The sequence below is a fragment of the Urocitellus parryii genome, chromosome 6 (assembly GCF_045843805.1).
Source record: "Urocitellus parryii isolate mUroPar1 chromosome 6, mUroPar1.hap1, whole genome shotgun sequence".
In the NCBI taxonomy this organism is placed as follows: Eukaryota; Metazoa; Chordata; class Mammalia; order Rodentia; family Sciuridae; genus Urocitellus; species Urocitellus parryii.
This window is the reverse complement of record NC_135536.1, coordinates 148,766,830-148,792,145: the sequence shown is the minus strand read 5'-3', so window position 1 is coordinate 148,792,145 and position 25,316 is coordinate 148,766,830. Positions and strand designations below refer to the sequence as shown.

The 25,316-nt window shown below is 44.3% G+C and overlaps 1 protein-coding gene across 4 annotated transcripts in view; it reads left to right on the top strand.

The window, feature by feature from the left end:
- The window catches only part of Apba2 (amyloid beta precursor protein binding family A member 2), a 67,432-nt gene that overhangs the window by 18,194 nt on the left and 23,922 nt on the right, over positions 1-25,316 (top strand). For all 4 annotated transcript variants that reach the window (XM_077799949.1, XM_077799948.1, XM_077799950.1 and 1 more), the window contains exons 2-4: positions 4,128-4,208; positions 5,236-5,272; positions 24,852-24,997. In XM_077799949.1, coding sequence (XP_077656075.1) covers positions 4,128-4,208; positions 5,236-5,272; positions 24,852-24,997 — 264 coding nt within the window. The remainder of the gene's footprint in view (positions 1-4,127; positions 4,209-5,235; positions 5,273-24,851; positions 24,998-25,316) is intronic.

Genomic DNA, 25,316 nt, shown 5'->3' with positions numbered 1-25,316 from the left:
TGGGTCGTTTCTACTTTTGACTAATGTGATTAGTGCTGTTACGGACATGTGTATACAAGTTTTTTTTGAGTAGATGTTTGTTTTCAGCATTTGGGAGTACATAGCTAGGAGTGGAATTGCTGGGTTATATGGTCATTTAGCATTAAACAGTTCCTCTTTTAGGAATTACAGATGCTTTCTACAATGGCAGGACAGTTTTCATGCCCACTAAACATGCTGGTTACTCCAAAATGAAAACAACAACAACAAAAAACCTTGATTGGATGATCTCTGGGCTCTTCATCTCTCAGGCCTGATCTCTTTTGTTCACATGTGTACTTGTTTATACTTTGTTTTATCCCGTGGAGGGTTTAAAGCTGGCAGGAGTGCTGATTTCTGTCTCCGTGTGGGCTCGTGAACCGTGCCAGGTCAGGGCCATTGTTGTACACATCTTCCTGCCCTTAATAAGAGATGCTTTGCACAGTGCCATCTGCACAACAAGTACTTGCTGGGGCTGGCTGTCTTTGGAAGGTGCTTGATAAGGGGTTGAATTGCAGAGGTGAGTTTGGAAAAATACAATTCTGCTCCAAAATGCTGGGCTGGGAACAAAACATTCAGTGCCTCCCCTTTTCAGGGCTCTGTGAAAAGAGAGTGAATGATGATAAGTAGATACATCCAGGTGGTCCAAATGGTCAGTGGGGGAGGAGATAGTTCAGCAGACCAGACACAGAGAACAAAGCCAGGCCTAAGTGGAAGAACCAGCCTGTCAGTCCCCACCTAAGGCTGCCAGGTTTAGCAAATAACAATACAGATGCCCAGTTGAATCAGATTTTCAGATGGGTATAGAGTTTTCGTTTTATAAGACAAAAAGTTAAAGAGATGGATGGTGGTGATAGTTGCCCAACATTATAAATGTAGTTAACATCGTTGAGCTGTACACTTAAAAGTAATTAAGAGGGGGTTAGGGGTGTAGCTCAATGGTACAACTAGGACGTTTGACAACCTGAGTTCTATCCCAGCATGGAAAAAAAAGTAGAGGGAGAACTTAAGAGGGTAAAACTTATGCTATGCACATTTTACCATGATTTAAAAAAATGGATAACAATTATATTTCATAAAAATAATGAGTAAGTTTTGGTATAGATGTATTCTATGAAATATTGTGGACACAGGGGTTCAGGAGAGGTGTCTCTTCCCTCCCTCCCTCCCTCCCTCCCTCCTTCTCTCCCATTCTCAGGCCTGCTTAGGGATTTTAAAGGACAGACTGACTGACCAGCTGGTGTCCCTAATGTCTTTTGTCATGATACTTTTAAGCCATGGCTCTGCTTTGAGAAAATGATCACCCTCGTGGGAGTAACTATTAAAAGAATAAATACTTTACCCAAGCTCCCCGTTCTCAAGATAAATATCACAGGAGTGACCTGAATTGTAAGAGGAACAGAAGAAAAAGAACAAGGGTTGTAATTTTTTTCTGAGGCACATCTGTGACAGGAGGTAGATTCAAGGACTTTTGAAAGAAGATGTCCGTGATCTGAGTTGGACCTTGAAGCTGACCCTGCTCTCAGCCCGTCTGTCCTCGGATCTCTCACTGGGCAGCCAGGTTGGATGGAGGAAGATGTCTTTGTTGGCGGACCAGATGAGCAGGGATGACCGACTCTTGAAAACAGGGAATTTGAACTGATTCCCAGAGAAGGCCATCAGCTAACTGAGCCATTCATTAGCCCTGGGGGTTCTCTGTCACGGAGTCATGTTTGAGGGGGGTAGATATGACAGTCTAGTTGACTCACTATGAGCTGGCTTTGAACTGATGTTCTTTGTCCCTAACTTGAGCTGCAAACATGCTTGTAATTCAGGAGAATGCTTGGAAACATTCTACTTTTATTACAGATGGCTTGAGTTGAGTGGGTGGGTGCTAGTTTGTTGTTAGTTCATCCAAAGTAATGCAGGTTATATTGCTGTGTTTTCAGTTTAATCAAGCAGACAAATCAAAATTGACACTTTGAAAAAAAAAACCCAACCTTTAGTTTGCACTAACGGGAGCCAAGATATTTATGAGAATGATTTATTCACATTAGTATATTTTTATTAAGGACATTTATCTCTGCCCTGGACAGCTGTCCCTGGATTCTAGCATGTGATCACCAGTCCATGCCATCCTGCATATTAATTTTCTCTCCTCCCATCTCCACAGGAGGGGTTTCCCCACCCCAAGAGCATATTTCACTTCATTTGCTTTACCCCACCGTGTTCTCTGGGTGGGTGGCAGATACAGGTTCCAGCTACTGGCATTGAGAACACCCCGTGGTAGTTACTTAGTAAGGGATGGGACCTTCTTGTCCCTGTTGGGTATGGGCGGGGGTTGAGAAAATCCTGGCTGGTATCTTATTTTGAGGTGTGGCTGGCTGCTATACTTGGGGAAAGGCACAACAGGATTTAAATAACATTTTTCACTTAAGAAGCCAGGAGCCCCAAATCCACATTGGGCCTCGAACCGTGTGAATTTCAGGTTCTGCATCCTGTGCTGCCAGCCCTCCCTTTCAGCCCACTAATATGAAAATCAGAGCACCAGATGGGCTTTCCCAAGGAGAAACATCACAAGCCCACCCCCTGCCTCTTTCAAAATCAGCCCTGGCTGTTTATCATGAGATGTGGTTGTCATGGTGATGAGCAGTGCTCACTCGGGAGGGAGTTAGAGGAAATGCTGTCATGAACGAGGTCAAGCCTAGGGAGGGCGCGCCATACAGTGGCCCGGCACCAGAGAGTTCCATGGGTGCGATGTGGGGGTGCAGACATCCAGCCAGTGCCCCCTGGCCTACCCATGAGCCTTGTCCTGAAGTCTCACAAAGGTGCAGTGGCTGGCCTGTTCCTAATCTTGTGGGGAGCCACAGTCTCACGTGGCTTCCTCCCTAGAGCTGGATAGAGTCTTTGGCCCTCCCTTTGCCTGAAAAATTAGATGCCACCCCCAGCTCTGGCATTTGTAAAAGGGGTATCATGAACCCAGTTTCATTTGCTGATTGGCAAGCTGGTTTCTTTGGGAGTTTTCTTGGAGATGGGTAGTTCCCTTTAGCCCTCAGTAAGGTAGCATCCAATAATTTAGGGTTTTTTAAAAAATATGATATTAACCCTTTGGCATTGTTTGTGTGAATGTGTGAAGTATGGGCATTTCTCAAAAAATTTTAAAAAATTACAGTGTGATCCAGTGATTCCACTTGTGTTTATATATCCAAAAGAATTGAAAGCAAGATTTGCAATAACATTTTCATGCCTGTGTTCATAGCAGTATCATTCACAGTAGCCAAGGGGTGGAAACAATTCAAGCATCCATTGATGGATGAGTATATAAACAAAGTTTGGTACATATACACCATGGAATATTATGCAGCCTTAAAAAGGGAGGAAATTATAACACCTGATATAATATGGATGAATTTATTTTATTTTATTTTTTTAGTTATCAATGGACCTTTATTTTATTTATTATATGGGATGCTGAGAATTAAACCCAGTGCCTCACACATTCCAGGCAAGCATTCTAACACTGAGCCACAACTTCAGCCCCAGTATGAATGAACCTTGAGGGCAATATGCTAAATGACATAAGCTAGTCACAAGGGGATAAACACCATATGATCCCATTTTTCAGAGGTACTTGGAGTAGTGAAATTCAGAGGGGCAGAAAGTAGAGTGGTGATTGCCAGGAAGAAGGGGAGAAGGGCATGGGGAAGTGTTGTTTATTGGGCACAGAGTTTTCATTCTGTAAGGTGAAATGAGTCCTGGAAATGTATGTTGGAGATGTTTGCACAACAGTGTGAATGTACTCAATGCCCTTCAATCATACACTTAAAAATGGTTCAGTGGTGAATAATGTGACATGTATTTTATTACAATCAAAATAACAATAACCATAAAATTTTAAAACAATTTAAAAAAACTTTTGAGAAGTAGAAAGCATCTATATCAACTGCATTACACTTTAATTGAAGGTGTATGTAGGCACGTACACACTCGTACACATATACAACTGCATACCTGCAAATGCATGCATTTTGTAAAATTAAATCCCATCCAATACTCACGTTTTGTATCCTGGTTCATTTCTCTAACATAAAAATCTTTAACTTTACAATTTTTAACTTCCTGGTTTCTAGGTATGCAATGGTTTGGAGCAGCCGAGGAAGCAGCAGCGCTCTGATCTCAATGGGCCCATTGACAATAACAACATCCCAGAGGTAATTTTTTCCAAGGGTGAGAGTTCTGGGGCTGGGTCCTCATGATGGAGTTGCTGACCCCATCCATCACAGTTAACTCACTCTCGGTAAATTTCTTGTCTCACTCAGTACCTGGGGAGAGGGTTTTCAGGTCTAGCAAACTTGGGTAGGAAGAAGTAAGGGTGCTCTGGCCTGGGAGAAGAGAAGAAAGGGACTTCCTTGATGATTTGCAGTCACACCACAAAGTGTTCGAGTGCTGCTGATGGTGTGTGTGTGGGATCATTGATGCTCCCAGATCTTATAGGAACCCATTCTACCCTGTTCGATATACATGTTGAAATCTGTGTTTTGCACTAGTGGTACCATTCATTGGCTTTTAGAGGTAGTTTTGGGCCACTGTAGGTTTTTTAAAAGCATCACTGACCTCTATGCTCTAGATGCCAGTAGCTTCTACTCACTAGCCCAGTTTTGACAACTAAAAATGTCTCCAGCCATTGACAAATGTCCCTGGGGGAGAAAAATCATCCTGGTTGAGAACCATGGTTCTAATTCAAACAACATGGTTTAAAAAAATTATTCCATATAAAGTAGCCCTGCAATGTTGGAGGTTATTAAAATGAGCTCTTAAGCAAATTATCTCCCCTCTTTGGGTAGCATAATTTATATGAGATGTTCTAGATTTGAGGAAATAACTATGCCCCACCATGGAGTGGCATCCATTCTCTATTATCTTGCCTTTTAAAGACATGCTCAGAAAGTTCATATGCCCATCAGTTGGAGAGCCATTGGGTTGTATGGTCTCTGGGCTCCCTTCTAGCTGTTTCATGCTCATCTGAGGGTCCCTGAGTTTTAGAGGGTGTGCTTTAGTGTCTCTGCCAAGCATCATGCTGCCTGCATGAGACTAGCTTTCTACACAGAGCTGACTTCTTGGGAACACAGCCGCTCATGGGGTTAGGCTTTTCCTGGTATGGTACACATCTTAGCCTAGTTTCTATGGACCATCTGTTTGCAACTAGTGTATGTCTCATTTTTTCCTATTTCCTAACAGACAAAGAAGGTGGCATCATTTCCAAGTTTTGTGGCTGGTAAGTGACTTTGACTTTTGTCTCTCAGGGGCAGTTGCATTTTATGTCAAAACAAATGGTGCTTTTGTCCGTGCTTTTCTCCTGCAGAGCTTGTCTAGAAAGCTCCTTTTCCAGCAAGGTGCTTGAGCATTTGGTTCTTTGAGGGCTGCAGAAACTCTCATTGAGTGGGGAAGGGAGGTCCAGCCCATTTGCCTGCTTTGATGCAAGGAACAGTAGACCATTCATTTAATTACACCCTCATTAATTGTATCACAGATAACACCCATGCCTGAATTAATAGATTGAAATGTGTCTGTATAAGCAGCTAATTATGAACTGATGCTTTTTGATCAGGGTGGATGTAATGGCTTCCAAACCCAAGCTGTTGTTCTTTTTTTAAACCCTTCATTTCCCTTTCCCCGCCCTTGTGTTTTTGAGGAGGCTAATTGTACATGTTCACATTCGGTGAAGAACAAAACTGATTGATCTATTTTGTGTCACTTTTGTGTGTGTGTGTGTGTGTGTGTGTGTGTAGGGGACACCTGCTTGGCTGTTGATAAACCTGCCTTTGTGTGGGCTGCAGTGCATCAGGTGTCCCCACAGCCTCCTTTTGGGAGCTCCTGTGGGTTGCTTCTAGTGCTCCAACATCAGAGCAAAGAGCCTCTTAAGTAGGATCTTTCTCTGGACCAGGAGGAGGTCTCCTGCCCCTGCTACTGTGTTATAATAAGCAGTGGGATTTTATTAATTCTTTCAATAAGCTGGTAATTAATTCATATGAATATTTATGGGAGTCAAGTAATTGGTTTTCAAAATTAATGACTTTAAAACTTTTCCCCTCTTCTTTTTTAGTAAACAACTAAAGCCTGGGAAACTGAACACACCCACTCCCCAAATTACCCTTTAAAAAGGATTTGTTTGAACCAGGTTCAACCAGTTCTAACCAGTTTAAAATGAATCAATCAATTCAAACCAATTTTTTCCTATTATGACTGGCTAAATTGCTCAAATTGGATGAAAATCAGTTTGAAGTTGTCAGAATCAATACTTGGCATCCAAAGAGACTCGACTCCATTTTGATCAGTGCAAACAGGCTCAAATGTCTAGCAATGTACATGTGTTTTTAGGTACGTTTTTCTTGGTTCCAAATAGCTCGATCTCATCTTCATCAAGTCATAAGAGGTTATGAGAGTTCCAGGTCAACTGGTTAGTTGCAGTTTTCCAGGACCTAACAACCTGCAGGAAGAGACCCCATATCCCTGTGTCTCCCTGCAGTAGGGTTTGATTTGGTTCCTGATTTATAGCGGGCAACATCTCATAAGCAGCACATCTCTGCACCGTTTTCCCCAGTGGTCAGGAGCCAGGGTGGGTGTGCCCCAGCCCTGCTGCTCTAGTGAAATTAGGTCTATGGATCTAACAAGTTTTTTTTTTTTTCAATGAATAATGGCATCATTTGGAAAGAATCCCTTCAAACTGTCTGGGGAGATGATTTGGACATAAAACTTTTCTGGCTTCTAAACCAGTATTATACCTGCAAGAGAGAGGAGTAGAGAGCCATCTGGAAATAGTGTTAATGCCTATGAGGCCTGTCTCTAGCTTCTAAGCATTCTGGAAGACTCATTTCTCTGGACCACCTTAGACTCTTCCAGAGCAAATCAAAACAAGGCTGGATGCTTCAGATTCATTCACACTGTCTAAAATTGCTTATGACCAGCTCACACCAAAGTGAACCATCTTAATTTAGAATTGTTCCAGTGGGAGAGAAGCTCTAAAGTGACCTTAAGGAAAACTACATCCCTTTACGTTAGAAAATCCATATTCAGCAATGGACCCAAATCCTACTTAGCAATAGGAAGAGGGCATCATGGGATGATATAAGATCCTAGAATGTGAAAGGACATCCTGAAGTTAAGCACCTTGACCAGTTAGGAATGCATTTGGGCACCAAGTATCAAAACACCCAATCTTAGCTTGAATAAGCAGGGAGTTATGTGTCTAGCACAAAGAAGTCTATAGGTGAGTGGCTGCTCGTTCAGTGGCGTTATGATGTCAGGATTAGCATTTTTGCTTCATCTGGACTTGTCCTTAAGCTTGTCACCTCATCATAACACAATGTCTGGATAGCTACAGCTGTTATTTCCCGATCCAGGTAGGAAGAAGAGAGAAGGCCAAAGGTACAAACCAGCTGTATGGTCTTCCCCTTTGTATTAAGAAATCAAAGATTTACTATAGAAAAAGAATGAATGATTTTTTTTTTTTTTGCACGACAATCTGACTTTCCATATTTTTTTTTTTAGCCTGCTCCCCAAGTAACCTGGGAGGTAATTTTTTAACTATGTAACTAGGAAGCAATGATGACTCTGATTGGTAGACTGTATTTTTAGGGGGGAATTTTAATACTAAAGAAGTGTCAGAGATTTGGGCTTCGCACAGTGGCAGGCATGTCCCTTTGAGGGTATCCTGGAAGCTACATCAGAGAGTGATTATAAAGGATATTGGCTCCTGAGAATATGAAGCTCTAAAACTGGATGATTTTCACACATCTTCTTGATGGGCTTTTGAATCCTCATAGCCACCATCCAGGGATCCATTGAGATTAGCTGTGTGGACATGACATGGGCTTCTGTATAGATTCCTATAGAAGCGATTAGAGGCCAATTGCCTTCTGTCTTATTCCCTCTGGGTAAATGGCTCCATGACTGGATGGATATTGGAGAACTCCTGAATCTGAATGTTCAGCTGAATATTGAAAGACCTTGGAGATCTCTTCAGCACACTTCTCCTTATCTCTCTTCAGCCAGAGCTATGTCACCAGACGGCTCACAAATTTTAGTGTTGGCTAGAGGCTCAAGTGGTTTTCCATGAAGGAGGGGAGACTGTCTGGGAATGAGAGTTGAGTGAGCAAGCCCTCGGGTGTCTTCTGCAACACCTGTTTCAGGTGATGAGCATTTCAAACCCCTGTGGCTATTTAGTCCTGAGATGTACCATCATAAGAACTGGGAAGAGCCCATGTGAATACAGCAGAGAAGTGGGCTTTCCACCACACCCTTGTCTGAGAAGTTGCCCGGAGGAAGCTTTCCTGGAGTACTAATGAGGGACAGCCTCTGACCAGCCCCCCCCCAATCTATGCCTCATTTCAGATTAGATAGCTTTGCATGATAATTAAAACCAACACCTACAATTAAAGTGAGAGCATCTTCATCTTAACATGTATAGGGCTTAGTGTTTCAGATGCTGTCTGTGTGCCAGATCTATCACCTGTCGCCTGCCCAATCACCATATGAGGAGTAGATACTTTCCACCACACATTATAGGTTCGAAAATTGGGGCACAGTGAGGTTAAAGTCACTCATCTGATGTCCCATAGCTGATGAAGGGTAGGACCTAGACTTGGACCCACATTGTCAACGTAACTTCTTAGCTGGGAACATAGCTCAGTGATAGAGTATGTGCTGAGCATAGGCAAGATCCTGGGTTCCATCCCCATGACCTAAACTGATAAAACCAATTGGTAAAACCTATCAGCTACTTATTTTGAGCCAGTTATCACCTAAGGGTTTTAAATATATCAACTCATTGATCTCTGGAATAACAGTAAGCGGTAGGGGCTGGTGTCGATGAGGAAACAGAGGCTCAGCAAGGATAAGTTGAGGACTTGAGGTTGCCAGGTAGTGAGTGGCAGAGCTGGGATTGGGACTCACGCTCAGGTCTCAGGTCATCACCCCCACTCCATACGGCCTCAGCAATCTTCAGCTGCAGCTGGAAGGAGAAGACTTAGCTTAGAGAAGACACACCATTCATATTCCCAGGAGTTCTCTGGAGGAGAACGTTCCAGACATCAGAGTTCTTGGACCCTCTCTTTCCCAGAGGCACAGCCCTCTTTCACCAGAGGCATTCCCAGGAACCACCCCCCTGCCCCATGGAAAATGCTTGGAGTCAGGTGACCCTCTGAGACCAGGAAGGTTCATACTGCAGAGAAAATCTCTTTGGAAAGTGATAACTGCACACAGGACTCACTGCCTCGCGATGGGGAAGAATCCAGAAGTGTCGTGGGAGGACGGGCACTCTCAGGATGTCCCCTGCTGCTGGATATGGTGGCTGGCCACAGCATAAGTCCCAGGGGGGCTGAGGGTCCTCACCTCTGAGCAAATATATGTAAAAGTCTAACTTTTCTATAAAGGTAGACATGTGCTTTTTAAAACCAAAAGGCTGGTATTGGTCCCAAGCAATAGAACTTAACAATGGCAATTTTAGTAAAAAATAGCAAAGACCACTAAATCATGTTCTGTCCCTTACAATTGGGCTCCTCTCAATCTAACAGGCAAAGCTCATGCGAGATGTCCTGAAACCCACCACCCAACCCACAGCTGTATGCTACTACCTACAGGGCTTCCAGCAGCCCTGGGGTCTTAACGCTCTCAGTATAACCTGTCGACTTTCCACGCCTATATCGTGGCCACCTGGAAGAATGGGCACCCCAGTCACTGGAACTTCTGGGCCTGGGGCTGAGGTCGCCCCTCCTACCGTCCTTCTCTCAGAGATCCCCACTGTGATAAAGCCATCCTCTTGGTTTCACAAAATGGGTGCTTAGGAGTAGAGACTTGGTTTCTTTCCTTAAAATAAGCAACTGGAGCAAACCTGTTCAGAAACAACCCCTAATTTGAAGACACCTCATGCCTCCTCCTCTTCTGTGACGCCAGGACTCCTGAGCTGATATGGCTTTGGGATGCTATTGGCTGGAGGACAGGGTTAAGGTGATCTGTGGGATGAGAGAGACACGGAAATTCCAAAGAGGGGTTTATGAAAAGTAAAATGACTTTCCATTTTTGCAAACAAGGTGATTTTTTTTTCTCTAGTACTCTGTGCTGTCTGAAGAAGAAGGATTAGATATATTTTATAATAGGAACTTTTATTCACAGGTAGAGATTTTTAAAGATTTTGAAAAAAATAATGCTTGGATCAGATCAAGAGTCACAGAGGCAAAAATGAATTCTACCCTGGAAATCCCCATGAAATGTCCTCCTTTCCTGCCTGTACATGATAGAAAACTTTCATTACAGACTAGTTCATTTCATTTCAGTTCTTTTCTGCAATGGACACCACTGCTAAATTGCTTGTGAATCCTTCCAGGGAATGGGGGTCTTGTGGTGTAGAAAAATGCCAGCCTACATAGACCATTTTCTTAAAATAAATATTGCACTAGCCACACGGGTCTGCACTTTGCTCTTTTACTTTCTGGCAGACTTTGGAGATATTAAGCGACCTGGTTATTTAAGCCCAGGTTCTATTCCCTGGACATGCAATGGAGTATTAACCAACCTATTGTGTATCAACTGTCAATCAGTTGCCAGTCCGAATAACAGTGGGTAGTCTCTCGGATATGTCTTTGTGTTCAGGTGTGAATTCTTTCACAAAAACAACTCCTGGATAAAGCAGGATTACAGAGCAGGAGCATATAAACTTTGGTGGACATGGCCCAAGTACCCTTCCCAAGAGGGGACAGTGGACAGTAGTACCCTTGGTTGTGGATGAGAGTGCTGGCTTCCACAGTCACCAATACTATGCCCAGGCTGATGGGCATAGATGGATATCTTTTTGATTTCATTTGCATATCTTTCATCATAAGTGAAATCAAACACCATTTAATGTATTTATAAGCTGTTTGTGTGTGTGTTTTTTTCTTGAGCTTGACTTGTATGTATCACATGTTAGTGGGCTTTCTGTTGCTGTGACAAAATACCTGGAACAGTCAACTTATAAAGAGGAGAAATCTATTTTGGCTCATAGGTTCAGAGGATTCAGTCCATTGTCACTTGACCCCATCATTTTGGGCCTGTGGTGAGGCAGAAATATATGGTGGGAAAGAGCTGCTTACCTCTCAGCTACCAAGATGCAAAGAGGGAGGAAGAGGAGGAGCCATGGTCCCATTCTCCCTTCCAAGGGCGTGCTCCCAATGATCTAACTTCCTCCCTCTAGCTCCAAGTCCTAAAGGTTCCCCCACCTCCCAATAGCACTGTCATGTGAGACCAAGCCTTTAACACTTGAGCCTTTGGGGGACATCTAAAATCTACCATGAAATATATTGTGCTGGGCTGGGGTTGTGGCTCAGCGGTAGAGCACTCGCCTAACATGTGCAAGGCCCTGGGTTTGATCCTCAGCACCACATAAAATAAATAAATAAATAAAGGTATTATGTCCAACTGCAACTAAAAAAAATAAAATTTAAAAATAAAAAGAAATATACTGTGCCTATTCCTTTATTTGATTTCTTCCTGATATTTTTGATATATAAATGGCAAATAATTATATAATTTAAGATGTACAACATGAAATTTGATACATGTACACATTGTGAAATGATCTCTACAGTCCATCTTATTAACACACCCATAACCTATCATGGTTAACTTTTATGTGTGTAATAAGAACACTTAGGATCTACTCTCTTAGCAATTTCTAAGTCTGTGCTAGTCAGCTTTCTGTAGCTGTGACCAGAATTTACCTATAAGAACAACTTAGAAGAAGAAAAGTTTCTTTTGGGCTCATGGTTTCAGAGGTCTCCGTACATGGTGGGCTCATTCATTAGTCTGGACCTTAGGTGAGGCAGAACATCATGGCGGTAGGGTACTGCCAAGCAAAGCTACTTATGGCAGCTAGGAGACAGAAACAGAAAGAGAGGAGAACCAGGGACAAAATCCTTAGGGGCATTTCCCTGTTGACCTACTTCCTCTATCCATGCCCCAACTATCTGTAGTTACTACCAGTAATCTATTTAAATTATTAATTCATCAATTAATCCAGTGATGGGGTTGTCTATCTCATAATCTAATCATGTCACTTATGAATATTGCTATATTGCCTAATATGAGCTTTTGGGGAAGACACCTCATATCCAAACCATAACACAGTCATGCCTTGGTACCAGAGGGTGATTATTCCAGGACCCCCTTAGAAACCAAATTTTCAGATGCTCAAGTCCCATATGGAAAACAGTGTAGTGTTTGCATATAACCTTTGTGTATGCTCTGATGGGCTTTAAATCATTTATAGATTACTTAAAAATACATTACAAAATGTGAATGCTATGTAAGGAGTTGTTTTACTGTATTGAATTGGGAATAAAGACAAGAAAAAGTTTGAGCATGTTCAGTACAGATGCAATTTAAAAATATATTTCAACCCCAAATTGTTTGAATTCAGATATGGAACCCATGGACATGGAGGGCAGTTAACAGCACTCACCATGCCGTACTTTAGATCCTCAGGACTTATTTGTCTTTAAGTGGTGTTTGTATATTTTGGCCAACATTTCCCCACCACTTCCTCCACCCCTGTCCCCAACTCAAGACACCAGGATTTGGGTGGTTTTATAAATCAATTTGTTTTAATTTATGTATAAAGGGAATGAGCACTTTGATTTATATTGTTAAAGTTTTTCCCCAGTTTACTGTTGTCTTTGTTTTGTTGTATATCATATATATTTTTTAACTTTATGGAACATTTTGTGGAATCAAATGTACCAGTCTTTTTCCTTTGATGTCACTGAATTTTTGAAGTGAGAGTGACCTTCACAATTCTAAGATTATTTTTTAATAAAAAAGTTTCTTCCAGAACTTTTATAATTTTATTCTAGATTAAATATTTGACTTGTCTGGAATTTATTTTGGTATATGGATACAGAAAGAGTTACATTTTGAGCATATTTTTTTTTCTAAATAGCTAGCCAGCTGTGCCCAAGGTTTTCAGTGCATCTTTCCCTAAGGTTTGGAAAGCTGCCTGTTCCATGTCTGTCTGGACCTGTTTCTGGGTGGGATAAAGGGACTGTCCATCCTGACTCCAGACCCAGGCTGCTTTATTGGCTGGGGACTTGGGGTGCATTTTATCACCAGGTGACTCATTTCTGCCTCGCCACCACTATTGTGCCTTTTCACACTTTCCCTGGCGTTTTTATTTGGCACCCATGAAACTCACCTACTAAGCAAGGAGGATATTGTCAGCTTTACAATATAGAAGCTTCCCAGAAAGAAAAGGATTATCTTTACATTTTTTCAAGCTTGTTTATCTTCATCCAGAAAGTTTATTTGTAAAAATCCAATACATATCTTTTTGTTGGTTCCTTGGCATTTTATAACTTTTATTGTTTTTGTAAATGTTGTCTTTTATTTCCTTTTTTCCTCTAACTTGTTGCATTTGTAAGTACAAATAAAGATATTGATTTGTTTCACATAGTAAATTTGAAACTATTGGTTTAATGAATTCTTTTTTTTTGAAAATAGAATTTTAGCTGTTTTTTTTAAATTTCCTGGCATGTAATCATACCATCTGCAAATTGGAATGATTTTTTTGATACTTCCTCTCTTGTTTTCTGTTACTTCTTCCTGTTGTCTACTTCAATTGCATAGAGCAGAAGAAATAATGTTTTCTTTAACAGTGAGATTTGCCTAAATCTGCTAAAAAATAACATTGCTTTGAAAGATCCATTCTTTTTTATTTTTTTTTCATAAAAATTCAAGCACGTATAAAAACAAAGGGAATATTATACCTGTCATCATGTGCCTATCACCAGATTCAGATTTACCAGTATTCACCCATTTGTGGATGGTAGTGTATTCTTCTATACCTCCACACTTTCTCAGACTTTTCTAAAGCAAATCTGACCTCATGCCATCCTCTTTAAATAGTCCATATATGTATCTCTAAAATACAGGTACTCTATATTAAAAAAATATTTCCAATACTATTATCACAACTAAAAAATAGTAATCATTTCTTTATGGCATTAAATACCCAGTTAGAGATTTCATTGCCCCAGATTAGTGTCCTTAATTTAATGGTGATCCATATATTGAGATAGCTTAATATATTTTATAATCCTCTTCTGCCTTTCATTTTATAGGTTCTCCATCCACTTGTCTTTTTTACAATTGTTTTGTTGATGTTGTGGAAGAATCTGTATCATTTATCTTATAGAATTTTGTGAAGTCTGGATTTTGTTAAGGATATCCTAATTGTGTCATTTAGCATATTTCTCTGTTCCCTGTGTCCAGTAGAGTGGTGGGTTTTCTGTTTGTTGTTTGTTCGTATTTTAGATATGGAGGTTGATCATATTCAGTTTCATTGTTTGGGTGAAAAAACCCTTCATAAATATTGTGTTTTTCCACCAGGAGGCACATGATAATTTGGTTGTCTCTTGGTGATATTAGCAGCAATTAATGATCCTTGTCTAGACCCATTCATTGATTACTCTAATTTCATCGTTTTTATTGATTAGCTGGACTTCTTCAATTCAAAGAAACTTTTCCTTATCAAGTATTTTGTCACTCTATGGTTTATATAAGAAAAGCACTCTAAATCTTGATTCCTTCTCTTTAATAATTTTGAAATTAATGAGTTGCTCCAACCATCTCTAAAAGTGACCAGTGAGATTTTACGTGTTGTCATTAGGAACTCTCAGGTGGAAGCATGTTGGTGTGTTTTAGTGTGCTGTAGCTGTCATGCATAGTGATGCTTCCCTGTCTCATCTTTGGCCAATGTGAGGCTGTTTAGGTTGGTTCCTATCAATATGGCCCCATGAGTCTTTGATGAAACTAGTTAGTTCTTTCTCTAAGGAATCCTGTGAAATAATATTTAGAGACTATGATCTGGGCCCTCTGGGTGCTTATAACTATATATTTGTTCTGAGGTTAGGAAATACATATATGTTATAGGCAGTACCTAAAATGGTCCCATTGATTCCCACCTCCTGGTGTTTATGTAATTCCCTTCCTTCAAATGTGGGCTGGACCTGTTGACTCCCTTGAACTGAATAGAATATAGCAAAAGTGATGGAATATCACTTCCAAAATCAGATTATAGAACGACAGTGACTTCTGTTTTGCTTGCCCCCCCCTTTTTTTGTTTTCTTTGCCTTCTCTCTCAAAGGGAGCCAAGCTATTTCTGCTGTGGTTGTAAATTGCCCTATTGAGAGTCCCACATGGCAATGTACTGATGTCTCTGGCCTCAGGAGTAAACTTAGAAATGGATCCTCCCCTGTTCAAGCCCTAAGATGCTACAGCCTCTGTGGCCCTCTTTAACCGCGGTCTTGTAAGAGTCAAGCCTGTGGTGCCCGCTAAGCTCCACCCACATTCCTGACCCTTAGAAACTGGGAGACAATACATGGGTTGTTTTAAGCCACTGAATTTGGGGGTAAATTTGTTATACAATAAACAAATATGTAAAAATGTACTATATTTTTAAAGATAAAATTACATCATGTTTCATGCTGATACTTATCAGGACTATCAGGAGTATCAGGTTCTTAAATTTGTACTTTCTTTTGCCTGTGCCCCAAATTCCCATTCTCAAGGACAACAGCATGATTATGCATTTGTTTTATTCTGCTAATCATACAGCACTCTCAGGATAACAGTATCAACACTGCCAAGGACACTTGGCTATAGATTCAATTTATGATTTGTTTGCATTTACTTTTTACTTTAGAGGATAGCCCAGGAGGGGTGTAGGATCAAATTACTGCTCTGTTAGTCAGTTTTGCAAGGATGTGACCAAAATACCTAACAAGAGCAACTTAGAGGAGGAAAAGTTTATGCTGGACTCATGGTTTCAAAGGTTCAGTCCATGGTTGTTCGATTTCATTTGTCTGAGCCTAAGGTGAGGCAGAACATCAGGGCAGAAGGCGCGATAGAGGAGAGATGCTCAGCTCATGGCAGCTGAGAGGCAGAGTGAAAGAGACACAGGGACAATATCTAGTCCCCTGAGGCATGCTCCCAAGTGATCCACCTCTTCCAGCCATGCCACACTCGTCTGCAGTTACTACCGAGTAATCCATTCAAATTATTAATCCTCTACATGGATTAATCCGTAGATGAGGTTACAGCTCTCTTAATGTAATCATTTCACCTTTGAACTTTCCTGCATTAACACCTCAGATTTTCCCGGAGACATCTCCCTATCCAAACCAAAACAATATTTGGGCATAGTTTTTCCTTTTATGATTATGTCACAAGTTGATACACACTTAGATTTGTTTCATTTTTCTTTTAATTTTTAGGAATTTGCTTTTCCATTGAACTTTTTTTTTTTGTAATTATATAAAATACTTGCCTGGTTCCAAAGTCAAAGTCTCTTCCTCTACCCTATTTGTGCATGTATTTCTTCCCAATTTGGATAACCATTTTTAATGTTTGATAGGTTATTGTCTTATTTTTTAAATTGTTTTACCTTTGCACAAACTTTTAAAAATTCTCTTAACCGATATATAAAAGCATAAAAATGTACATATTTATGGGGTACCATTGATGTTTTAATATATATATATATATATATATATATATATATATATATATATACATTGTATAATGTTTAACATTTTATGCATTTTGATTGTAAGCATTATCTTTTCCTTAGGTAAATGGTGTGATGGGCACCCCTTTTCTCCATCTTGCTTTTTTCACTTACTGCTAAATCCTGGCAATTATGCCAAAGTTCTGTACTGTGCACAGCAGTATATAGAGGATGCTTTGTAGAATGCCACTGTTGGATAAATGCCTCCTATTTAGGAACACTTGGGTGGGTTCCAGTTTTTTGCTATTACAAACAGTGCTGCAGTAACAGCCTGGGCATAGGTCTTTTCCTGATTTTGCCAGGTTTTTAAAATTTATGATGCTTTTTCTGGGAAGTCATTCTTCCAGATAAAAGCTTATGCTGAGGATCTGTCTTGAGCAAATCTGGGCACTGGATTGAACTTGGCTTTGACCTTCCTTCCCTCATTCTGTCATGGCTTCTAGCCTCCCAGCGGCCAGTGACCTTATGTCACTTGCCGGGTTGTAAAGTGCCACAGTGTGGAACTCCAAAGCCTCCTCTTCAGTGACAGCCTGGCTGGTACTGCAGGCTCAGGGCTGCCTCTCCTGCTGAATGTCCTGCAGGTCTGGTTTCACAGACAGCATATTCTGTTTCTTGTCAGCCTTAGTAGATCACTTTTAAAAGGCACTTCTGGGGGACAGGCCCCTGTGGTACAGGAACCTCTGAGTCTAGGACAAGCAGGTGTGGTGAGGGAGGTGTTGGAGGTGGCAGAGCCTTTCCAGGGTCTGGAGATCACACACCTTGGCCCTGTAGCAGAAGGTCCAGGGTTCGACCCAGTTATGTGACCCTGATACTCGTCTTCCTATCTGAAGGCCCCCTTCTCGGGGGCTGCCTTTTCTGCGGACCTGGGTCGCCTACCTAGCACGTGGTGTCAGTGTTCCCCCTCCGTCTGTCCCATCAGAGCTGCAGCCCCTCCTCTAAGTGGAGGCAGGTGCACTTCTGTACTTGGGCACATCCCGTAGCTGACGTCTCTTCTCTCCTGTGTCTTTCACTTTCCTCTCCACTGGCTCTTGGACCCGTCAGTCCATCCTGCATTTATGCATAGCCAACACTTCACTTTCCTATTCTCCTTCCAGATAAGAATTGGGGAACAGCGGCCTCGTGGACTGTACCTTCCCACACTCCTCAACCCTCTGGCTGGCTCTTGCTTGGCTCTCCTCTGGAACTGCTCCAAGGTCACTGCTGGCCTGCTTGTCACGATGCCCAGTACATGAGGGCTTCTTGTAGCCCTCCTGCTAGCACAGGCACAGATGGGCATGACTCCCTTTCCAAGCCCCTTTTCTTGGCACTTGGTAGAGCTGGCTTCTGGGTCCTCCTCCCCTACCTCCCTCTACCCCTGCCCTCCCCTTGATGACTCATCATGCCTATGGCTTCAGTGGCACGTCACACAGTTCATTCCCTCATCTGTTCCTTTAACTTGGACTCCTGAGTCAGCTGCCTCCTGAGCTTCATTTGGAAGATGCCCTGGATCCTGCAAACAAACATGTCCAGCATCCCTACCCCCAAAGGGCAGTCCTCTTCCAGCAGCTCCTTCTCAGGGAGTGGCAGCTCCATCCATCCAGCCAATCCACCAGCTTTCCAGCCCTCCTTATCTTATTCTTCTTCTCCACTGCTTGCCCCTCTGTTGCCAGAGTAACTGGGCCACTTTCCTGACTGATGCCCTGGAGTGACCATCTTCTGTGTGGTTCCAGGGTCCTCACATTTGGTCAGCACTCTCACCGAATTGTTCCAACTGATGGCCCATCCTGTGTCAGGCAATCTAGACTTCTTATAATTCTAAAGTACCACTCTGTCTGTCACCCCAGGGCCTTTGCATCTGCTCTTGCTTCAACCTAGAAATCTTTCCTCTTTGCCCTCTGACTCACTGATTCCTTCTCATCCTTCAGGCCCCAGTTCAAAGGACAGATTCCTCCTTAGGGCTGGCCCCCTTTGTTCTTTCTTCTCTAGGGTCATGTCTTCTCTTCCTGGTATTCACCACGGGCCTTCCAGACACATTTGTCTTGTAATGGTGGGATTGACATCCAACCTGCAAGCTGTGTGTTTTCTTCACAATACAGGTCTTCACACAGTAGGCTCAAAAATTCTGAAGACTGGACTGGGGTTGTGGCTCAGTGGCAGAGTGCTTATCTGGCACACATGAGGCCCTAGGTTTGATCCTTAGCACCACATAAAATAAATAAATAAATAAAAATAAAAGATACTGTGTCCGTCTACCACTAAAATATATATATTTAAATAAATCTGAAGACTTAAATTTGGAACAGTGATCTTGGGCAAAGTCATTTCATTCCACTTATTTATAAAATTGGGACAATGAGGTCTGTTTCATGGGGTTGTTTCGGACTGGCTGGGACTATATCCCGTCACACACAGGGCTGGTGCTTAGGGAGTAGATGCTGCACATGTAATCTCCTGTCTGTGCAGAGAGCGCCAGAGCTTGAGATGTACCCCAAGCCCCCACTGCGGTTGTGCTCCTCCACCTCTTTCTGCCCAGCTGCCCCTCTGAGACCCAAGGAGAGGCAGGCACAGGAGGAGCTGCCCTCCTCCACGTGGAGCCAGGCTGGTGATTGGAAGCCTCATCCCAGTAGCTGTGTACAGAATCATCTTTCCCAGAGATGAGGGAGGGTCCCTGGTATGGCTCTGCCACTGCTTCCCTGTCCAGAGAATGGACAGTCTGACATGGCCTTGGGTTTTCCTAACAGGTGTTTTAAACAAAGGCTTCTTCAAACTGGAGTAACTTATCCCTCTCCAAACTGCGCAGATACATGATACGTAAGCCTTTGTTAAGTCAGAGGTACGTCCTAAAGAGGAGAAATCACTCTCTGGCTCTCCCTTAAAGCTTCATCTTTATTCTTTTGTCATTCGTCTCCCTCTGGTGGTCTCAGCTCAGGGTGAGTGCAGGGATTGTGCAAAATGAGAACAATTTATACCCATTTCGGGCCAGCTGCTTTCATACCGTGGGGAAGCTGTTTGATTGGGGTTTTGCATTTCATGATTGGAGTTGACAACTGTGAATGTGGGTCCAAAACAGCTCCTCACCCCCACCGGACACTCTTCTGCATTTGGTTTTCCTTCCCTCATACATATGAGGGTGGGAGGCAGCTCTGCAGGTGAGTTGAAGGCAGCACTGTTACAATTGTGGTTTCCTACTGGAAAAGTCTCCAAGACAGGAAGGAAGAAAGGCCAGACAGAGGTGGGCATCTGTGGAGTCACAGCTAAGTCACTGAATGCTTCCCTGGTCTTGTCCAGCTGCTCTTCCCACACAGGAGTATTCACCCCCAGACTGTCCCAGATCAGATGGGCACACTCCAGGGGGAGAGGGAGCCAGTCCTTCATAAATGTACTCAGGAACATGAGTCCATGTTCAAACAGGAGCATGAAACTCAGCAAGATCCAGAGAGCTTCCGCGGTCCCAGTGGGAACTGGCCAGGGAGGAGTCAGAAGGCATTGGGAGTTGATTCAAAAGGCAAGGCCTGTCCCACCTCTCCTCAGGGATTGGGGTCCTCGGGGTGCCATGCATACATAGGACCTGAGCTCACTTGTTCAGAACAAGCCCCCGATGCTGATTGAGGGTGTGATGCCCAGGGCACCCCAGGGAGGCTGGGAGGACCAGCACCTTCTTGTAGGACAAAGGGACACCATCTTTTGGTCAGTAACTGTCATTGCCTCAGGCCCCTCTAGAGGTCGTGGGCATCACTGTGATTCCCTAAACAAATGATGAATGCTCCAAACCATGTGCACTGGGGAGAACAAAGCCCCAGGGCAAGGTGACACGTAGTAAAAACTGGGGACCTAGAGTCCAAGGTCCTGGAGGTCAGGGTGGAGGGTGCTGCTTGGAACTCTGTTCCCTCTATTCGGGTGGCCTCTGCTTGCCCCTCACAGGTGCCCTTGGAGTACAAACCACTGCTGCTGGTGGGCAGATGGGCAGGGTTTCTCCCCTGGCACCACCCCTATAAGCCCTGAAGCCACCACTTGCTTGGCGCATCCATGCCTGCCCAGCTGGGCAGGGAGATTTGTATGTTCCAGAGCGAGGACCAAAGTGCCTGGGGTAGAAGAAAGAGCCTGATTTGAGCCTGGCCTTGGAGCTCTGCAGAGATCTGCCAAGCCTGTGGGGGCCAGTGTCCTGAGAAAGCAAGCCTAGGCATGTGCCTTATTGCCTGAGAAAGCAAGCCTAGGCCTGTGCCTTATTTGCTTCTAAAATGGTGACAGACTAGGGAGGAGGCAAAGATTCATTTCCCCTCCTCACCCCACCCAACCTGGCACAGTTCCCCAGTCTTTCTTGCAGTATTAAAAAAAGCCTATATCAATCCCCGGACTCGGTGAGCCTTTCTCTGAGCCTGTTCTAAAGCTGTGCAGGGTCTTTGCCCTGTCCCCTTAGTCCCTGATGTACTCCTGGAGCAAGTGTCCTGGACCCAGGGTGAATAGGTCCTAGGATCAGGAGCCTGGGGGGTTGCAGGCTCAGAAGTTGAGCCCCTCTCTTGGTTAGCTCTTGTAGGACTTTTCTTTGAGAGGTGTCACCACTGTGGGGTGCTCCTTCACACTCCCCCACAAGGGCTGAAGAAGTCAGCTCATGGAGCATGGTCAGCACCCTGGACCAGGGCTCTGGGCCCCTAGATACCAGGGTTACCTGCCTCTCAGGTCTCAACACTATGTTTAAATCTATGAGAGTTGCTCTCTAGCCCACGTTTGGGCTTACGGTAACAGCACTATGTTGCTTTAGTGCTTTAAAGTACCTGCCGCCAAAACCATTACCAACCACTGTGCATCCAAGAGCCGCTGGAGTGTCCATCCACTGAGGAGGGCCAGGGAGGCCCAGAGAGATCAACGACTTCTGTAGGCCAGGCTGGAAGGGTCTTCAGCTCAGTCCTGGTGAGGGTCTTGCAGAGGCCCCCAGGTTATTGAAAAATCCCTTGAGAGGCAACTTGAGTACCGTTAGGGGTGGGGGAACAGCCTTTGGGGGCTTTAGGGTGAAGTTTTGAGGGTTCCATGTGAGAATCTGTGTTTGCCTTTGTGCATCTGTGGTTTCCTGGTATTTCAGCCTGATACATGAGCCCCTGGGTATAGATCTTTTAGACAGTTCTTAAAATCCAGTGCTGAGCTTTGCAAGGTGAAAGTATAACATACAGGTCTCTTTCCAGGTGTCCCCAAAGGTATGTGCCATTTTCTCCCAGAATTTTAGGAGAACCAAAGTCTTAGAGGGTTGTTTAGACTATGGAGGCAGAATCCAATGTCAGTCTGGTGCCAGTGGAGCCTCAAGTTCACCTCTCAGGTCACTTCAGGGAGACTGACAACCGGCTCACTCTGGCCACTTGCTGAGAGTGAAGCACCCACGCAGCCTGGTTGAGGTTGTGAGCAAGAACTCAGTATTCCAAGCTCTGGGGTCTCTGATGTTGGGGTGACAGGGAAAAGTTTTCCTGACCTGCTTTGGGTACTCACCTCCAAACAAGGAAACTGGGTTTTGAGGCTTAGGGACATCAACTTTCCAATGGAGGACCCAAGAGGCTTGGAGCAGTAGGTGAATGAAGGATCTGGTTTCTAGTCCAAAAGAGTATTCAGAATTCAGGGGGAAGTCGATTCACTTTTCAGTTCTTGCTGCTTCAACAAAGTACTAGAGACTGAGTGGCTTTTAGATAACAGAAATGTGTTTCTCACAGTCTGGAGGCTCAGAGTTCAAGGTCAGAGTGCCTGGATGGTGTGGCTTCGGGGAAAGCCACCTTCAAGGCTGTGAATTATTTATTGCATTTCATTGTGTTCTCACAGGGCAGAAACAGCAGGAGAGTTCCCTGGGACTCTCTCCTAGAAGGCACGGATCCCAGTTGTGAGGGGCCCCACCCTCTTGGTCTAACTGCCTCCCAAAGCCCCCACCTCCTAATACCGTTGCCTTGGGGTGAGAATCTCTAGTTATGAACTTGGTGGGGGGAGGGTAATTGCCCCTAGATTGTCCCAGATCAGATGGGGCATACTCCAGGGGGAGAGTCCTGGTGTGACTTCAGAAGGGCCCACAGGATGTGCTGGCCCAGAGGTATTGGGCATTGTTAGCAAACATGGTGTCCATGGGGTGGTAAGGACAATGGCCAGGCTGGGGTGCACCAGGGAGGAGGCATTTCTTTCTAGGCCTTTGGCTTTGAAAGGCAGGAGAGAGGAGGGCCACTAGAGACACTGGTGAAGGTTTTTGTTTTTTGCCTTTTTAAATGTACTTGGGGAAACTGGAGGATGTTTCAAAACTGTGGGGAGGCCCAAATGATAAGACTTGGTTAAGTGCCCGAGGGACAAAAGGTTGCTGTAGGAACAGAGGAATGGGCTTATAGGTGGTCCTCAGACCCCAGGGGGAGACCTCACTGCTGAACGGAAAACCCAGAAGGAGGGGTTCCGACTTAGGCCATGTGGTAAGGAAACAAGTGAGGGAAATGCAGACAGACAGAGGGAGGTAGGACGTTGCTGGTGCCTGGGGTGAGGCTCTGCTTTCTAGAGAAAGATATCAGAGCTGTTGAGGAGTTTTGAGGGCTTTGGGGGAACAACTTTATGATAAATGTATAATGGTAGCAATATGCCCCCATGGGATAGCTTTTTTCCAGCCACTAGTCCAAAGAAAACAGATCAGAGTTTCGCCAAACCCTGGGCAGACAGACTGTGCAAGGTGAGCGTGTCAGGCAGATGTTACTGAGGTGGTGGACTTTGGCATCCTAATTGTGGGGCGGGGTGTGGGGTGATAGTTTCAAGCAACAGAGGGAGTTGGAGGTAAGACCCCTGGGCAGCTGGCCGAGGGTAGGGAGAGGTCAGGAGAAGGTGCTTGTGACAGGGCCAGGGAAGTACAGGATAGCTGGCCCTGGGACATTGGAGTGGCTGGTGTGGAGGCAGCTAGGGTGGGAAGAGGAAACTAGGAGCCAGGGTCCTGAAAGGGAGGCCTCTGGCCAGGAAGCACGAGGTGCTGGGGGGATGAAGGCAGCCAGCCTGGGCCTCAGAGGAAGGTCAGTGATAGTACAGAGGAGCTCAGTGGCTTGCTGACTGCAGCCCCAAGGCCAGTCCTCGTGGCTTGCTTATATGAAGTTTTACTGAGATAACGACTGCACCTACTCATTTCCATATTGTCTACAACAGCTTTTGCCCCTCAGGTAGAGAAGTGACTCATTACAACAGAGACCACAGAGCCTAAAATAGTTACCATCTGGCCCTTAATAGAAGAGGTTGGCCGACCCCTCGCTGGAGCTGTGCTGCACTGTACAGGAGCCACTAGCGGCTAACATGGGGCTTTTTGTATTTTAATTAATTAAAATTATAGTTATACCTCAGTATCCACAGAGGACTCCCGTGGATACCAAAATCTATGGATACCCCAGTCCTCTATATGTCATGTTGTGGTATTGCATAGAACCTATACACACCCTCGTGCATACTTTGAATCATCTCTAGATGACTTAGAATACCCAATGCAATGTAAATGCTGTGATAATGTCAATGCTGGCCCACATGTTGATTTTTGTACCATTTAGGGAATAATGACAAGAAAAGAGTCTGTGCATGTTCAGTGCAGGCCCAGCCATCATAAGTCTAACTATATGATACGCGATCTGAACCTTACAGATGTAGAACCCACAAACGCAGAGGGACAACCGTGAATCCAAGGAAACGATTCAGTCCTCAGTTTCAGGAGCCAGAGTTCAAGTGCTCAGCACACACAATGCAGTGTCTCCTGCACTGAACAACACAGAGGCAGAACAAAGTTCTGTTGGGTCGCCATAGTCCAGAGGCAACTGGGATCCTGTGCCTCCCTTTGGCTGGAGTATCATCGGATGAGAGGCTGCAGGCAAGCAGCAATCCCACAGCACAGGAGAGGAGGAAGTAGAGCATGCTCTTTCAGGTCACCTCTGTAGTTCCAGAGAAGTCTGGAAGGTACAGAAAGGGCTGTCATGTTTGGGAAGTAGTGCCTTCTAGTTTATGGCATGTGCCTGTCACCATGGAGGTTGAGCTTCCTTGAGTAACAGTCACCCGGGATCCTGGAAAGGTCCTGTGACACTGGTCACGAGGAGTTTTCTGGCCCACATGTTGATTTTTGCACCAGGCACCCAGGGATAACGAGAAAGAAGACTGGCTTCCCCGGAGTGCTAGCAGATTCTAGAAGGCTCTGTCCTTCTCCTTCACCCCTGTCCTGGCTTGCTGAGTTCTGTGTGCTGTGGCCAGGTGTGTGAGCTCTTGTTTGGGGCGCTTCTCCTCTTGGAAGACACTCACTTTGCTCCCTGCTCAGTTCCAGGGCCCTGTGAGCCAGAAGACCTCATCGACGGGATCATCTTTGCTGCCAACTACCTGGGGTCCACCCAGCTGCTCTCTGAACGCAACCCTTCCAAAAACATCAGAATGATGCAGGCACAGGAGGCCGTCAGCAGGGTCAAGGTAGGAGCACTCCCAGGCCCGAGGGATGCTCATTCAGCTGGGCTTCTCTGGGGAGCATTGAAGTGGAAGAGTGCAGCGGAACACACGTGTCCTGTCCAGCTCTGACTCACTGCCCTTGGCACAGAAAGGGGAATGGCCCAGGTGCCCAGCAAGGCAGAGGGAGACTTGTATATTGGCTGAGCAAATACTAGACTGGCCACAAAGGCCACTCTCTTCTTAATAAGTCCTTCATGGTCCTCCCAGCCCCTCAGAAGCACAGTTTTTAAAAGATGACCATTCCGTAGCATTCTAGTCGTAGAGCATGTTTGGAGCTTCAAGT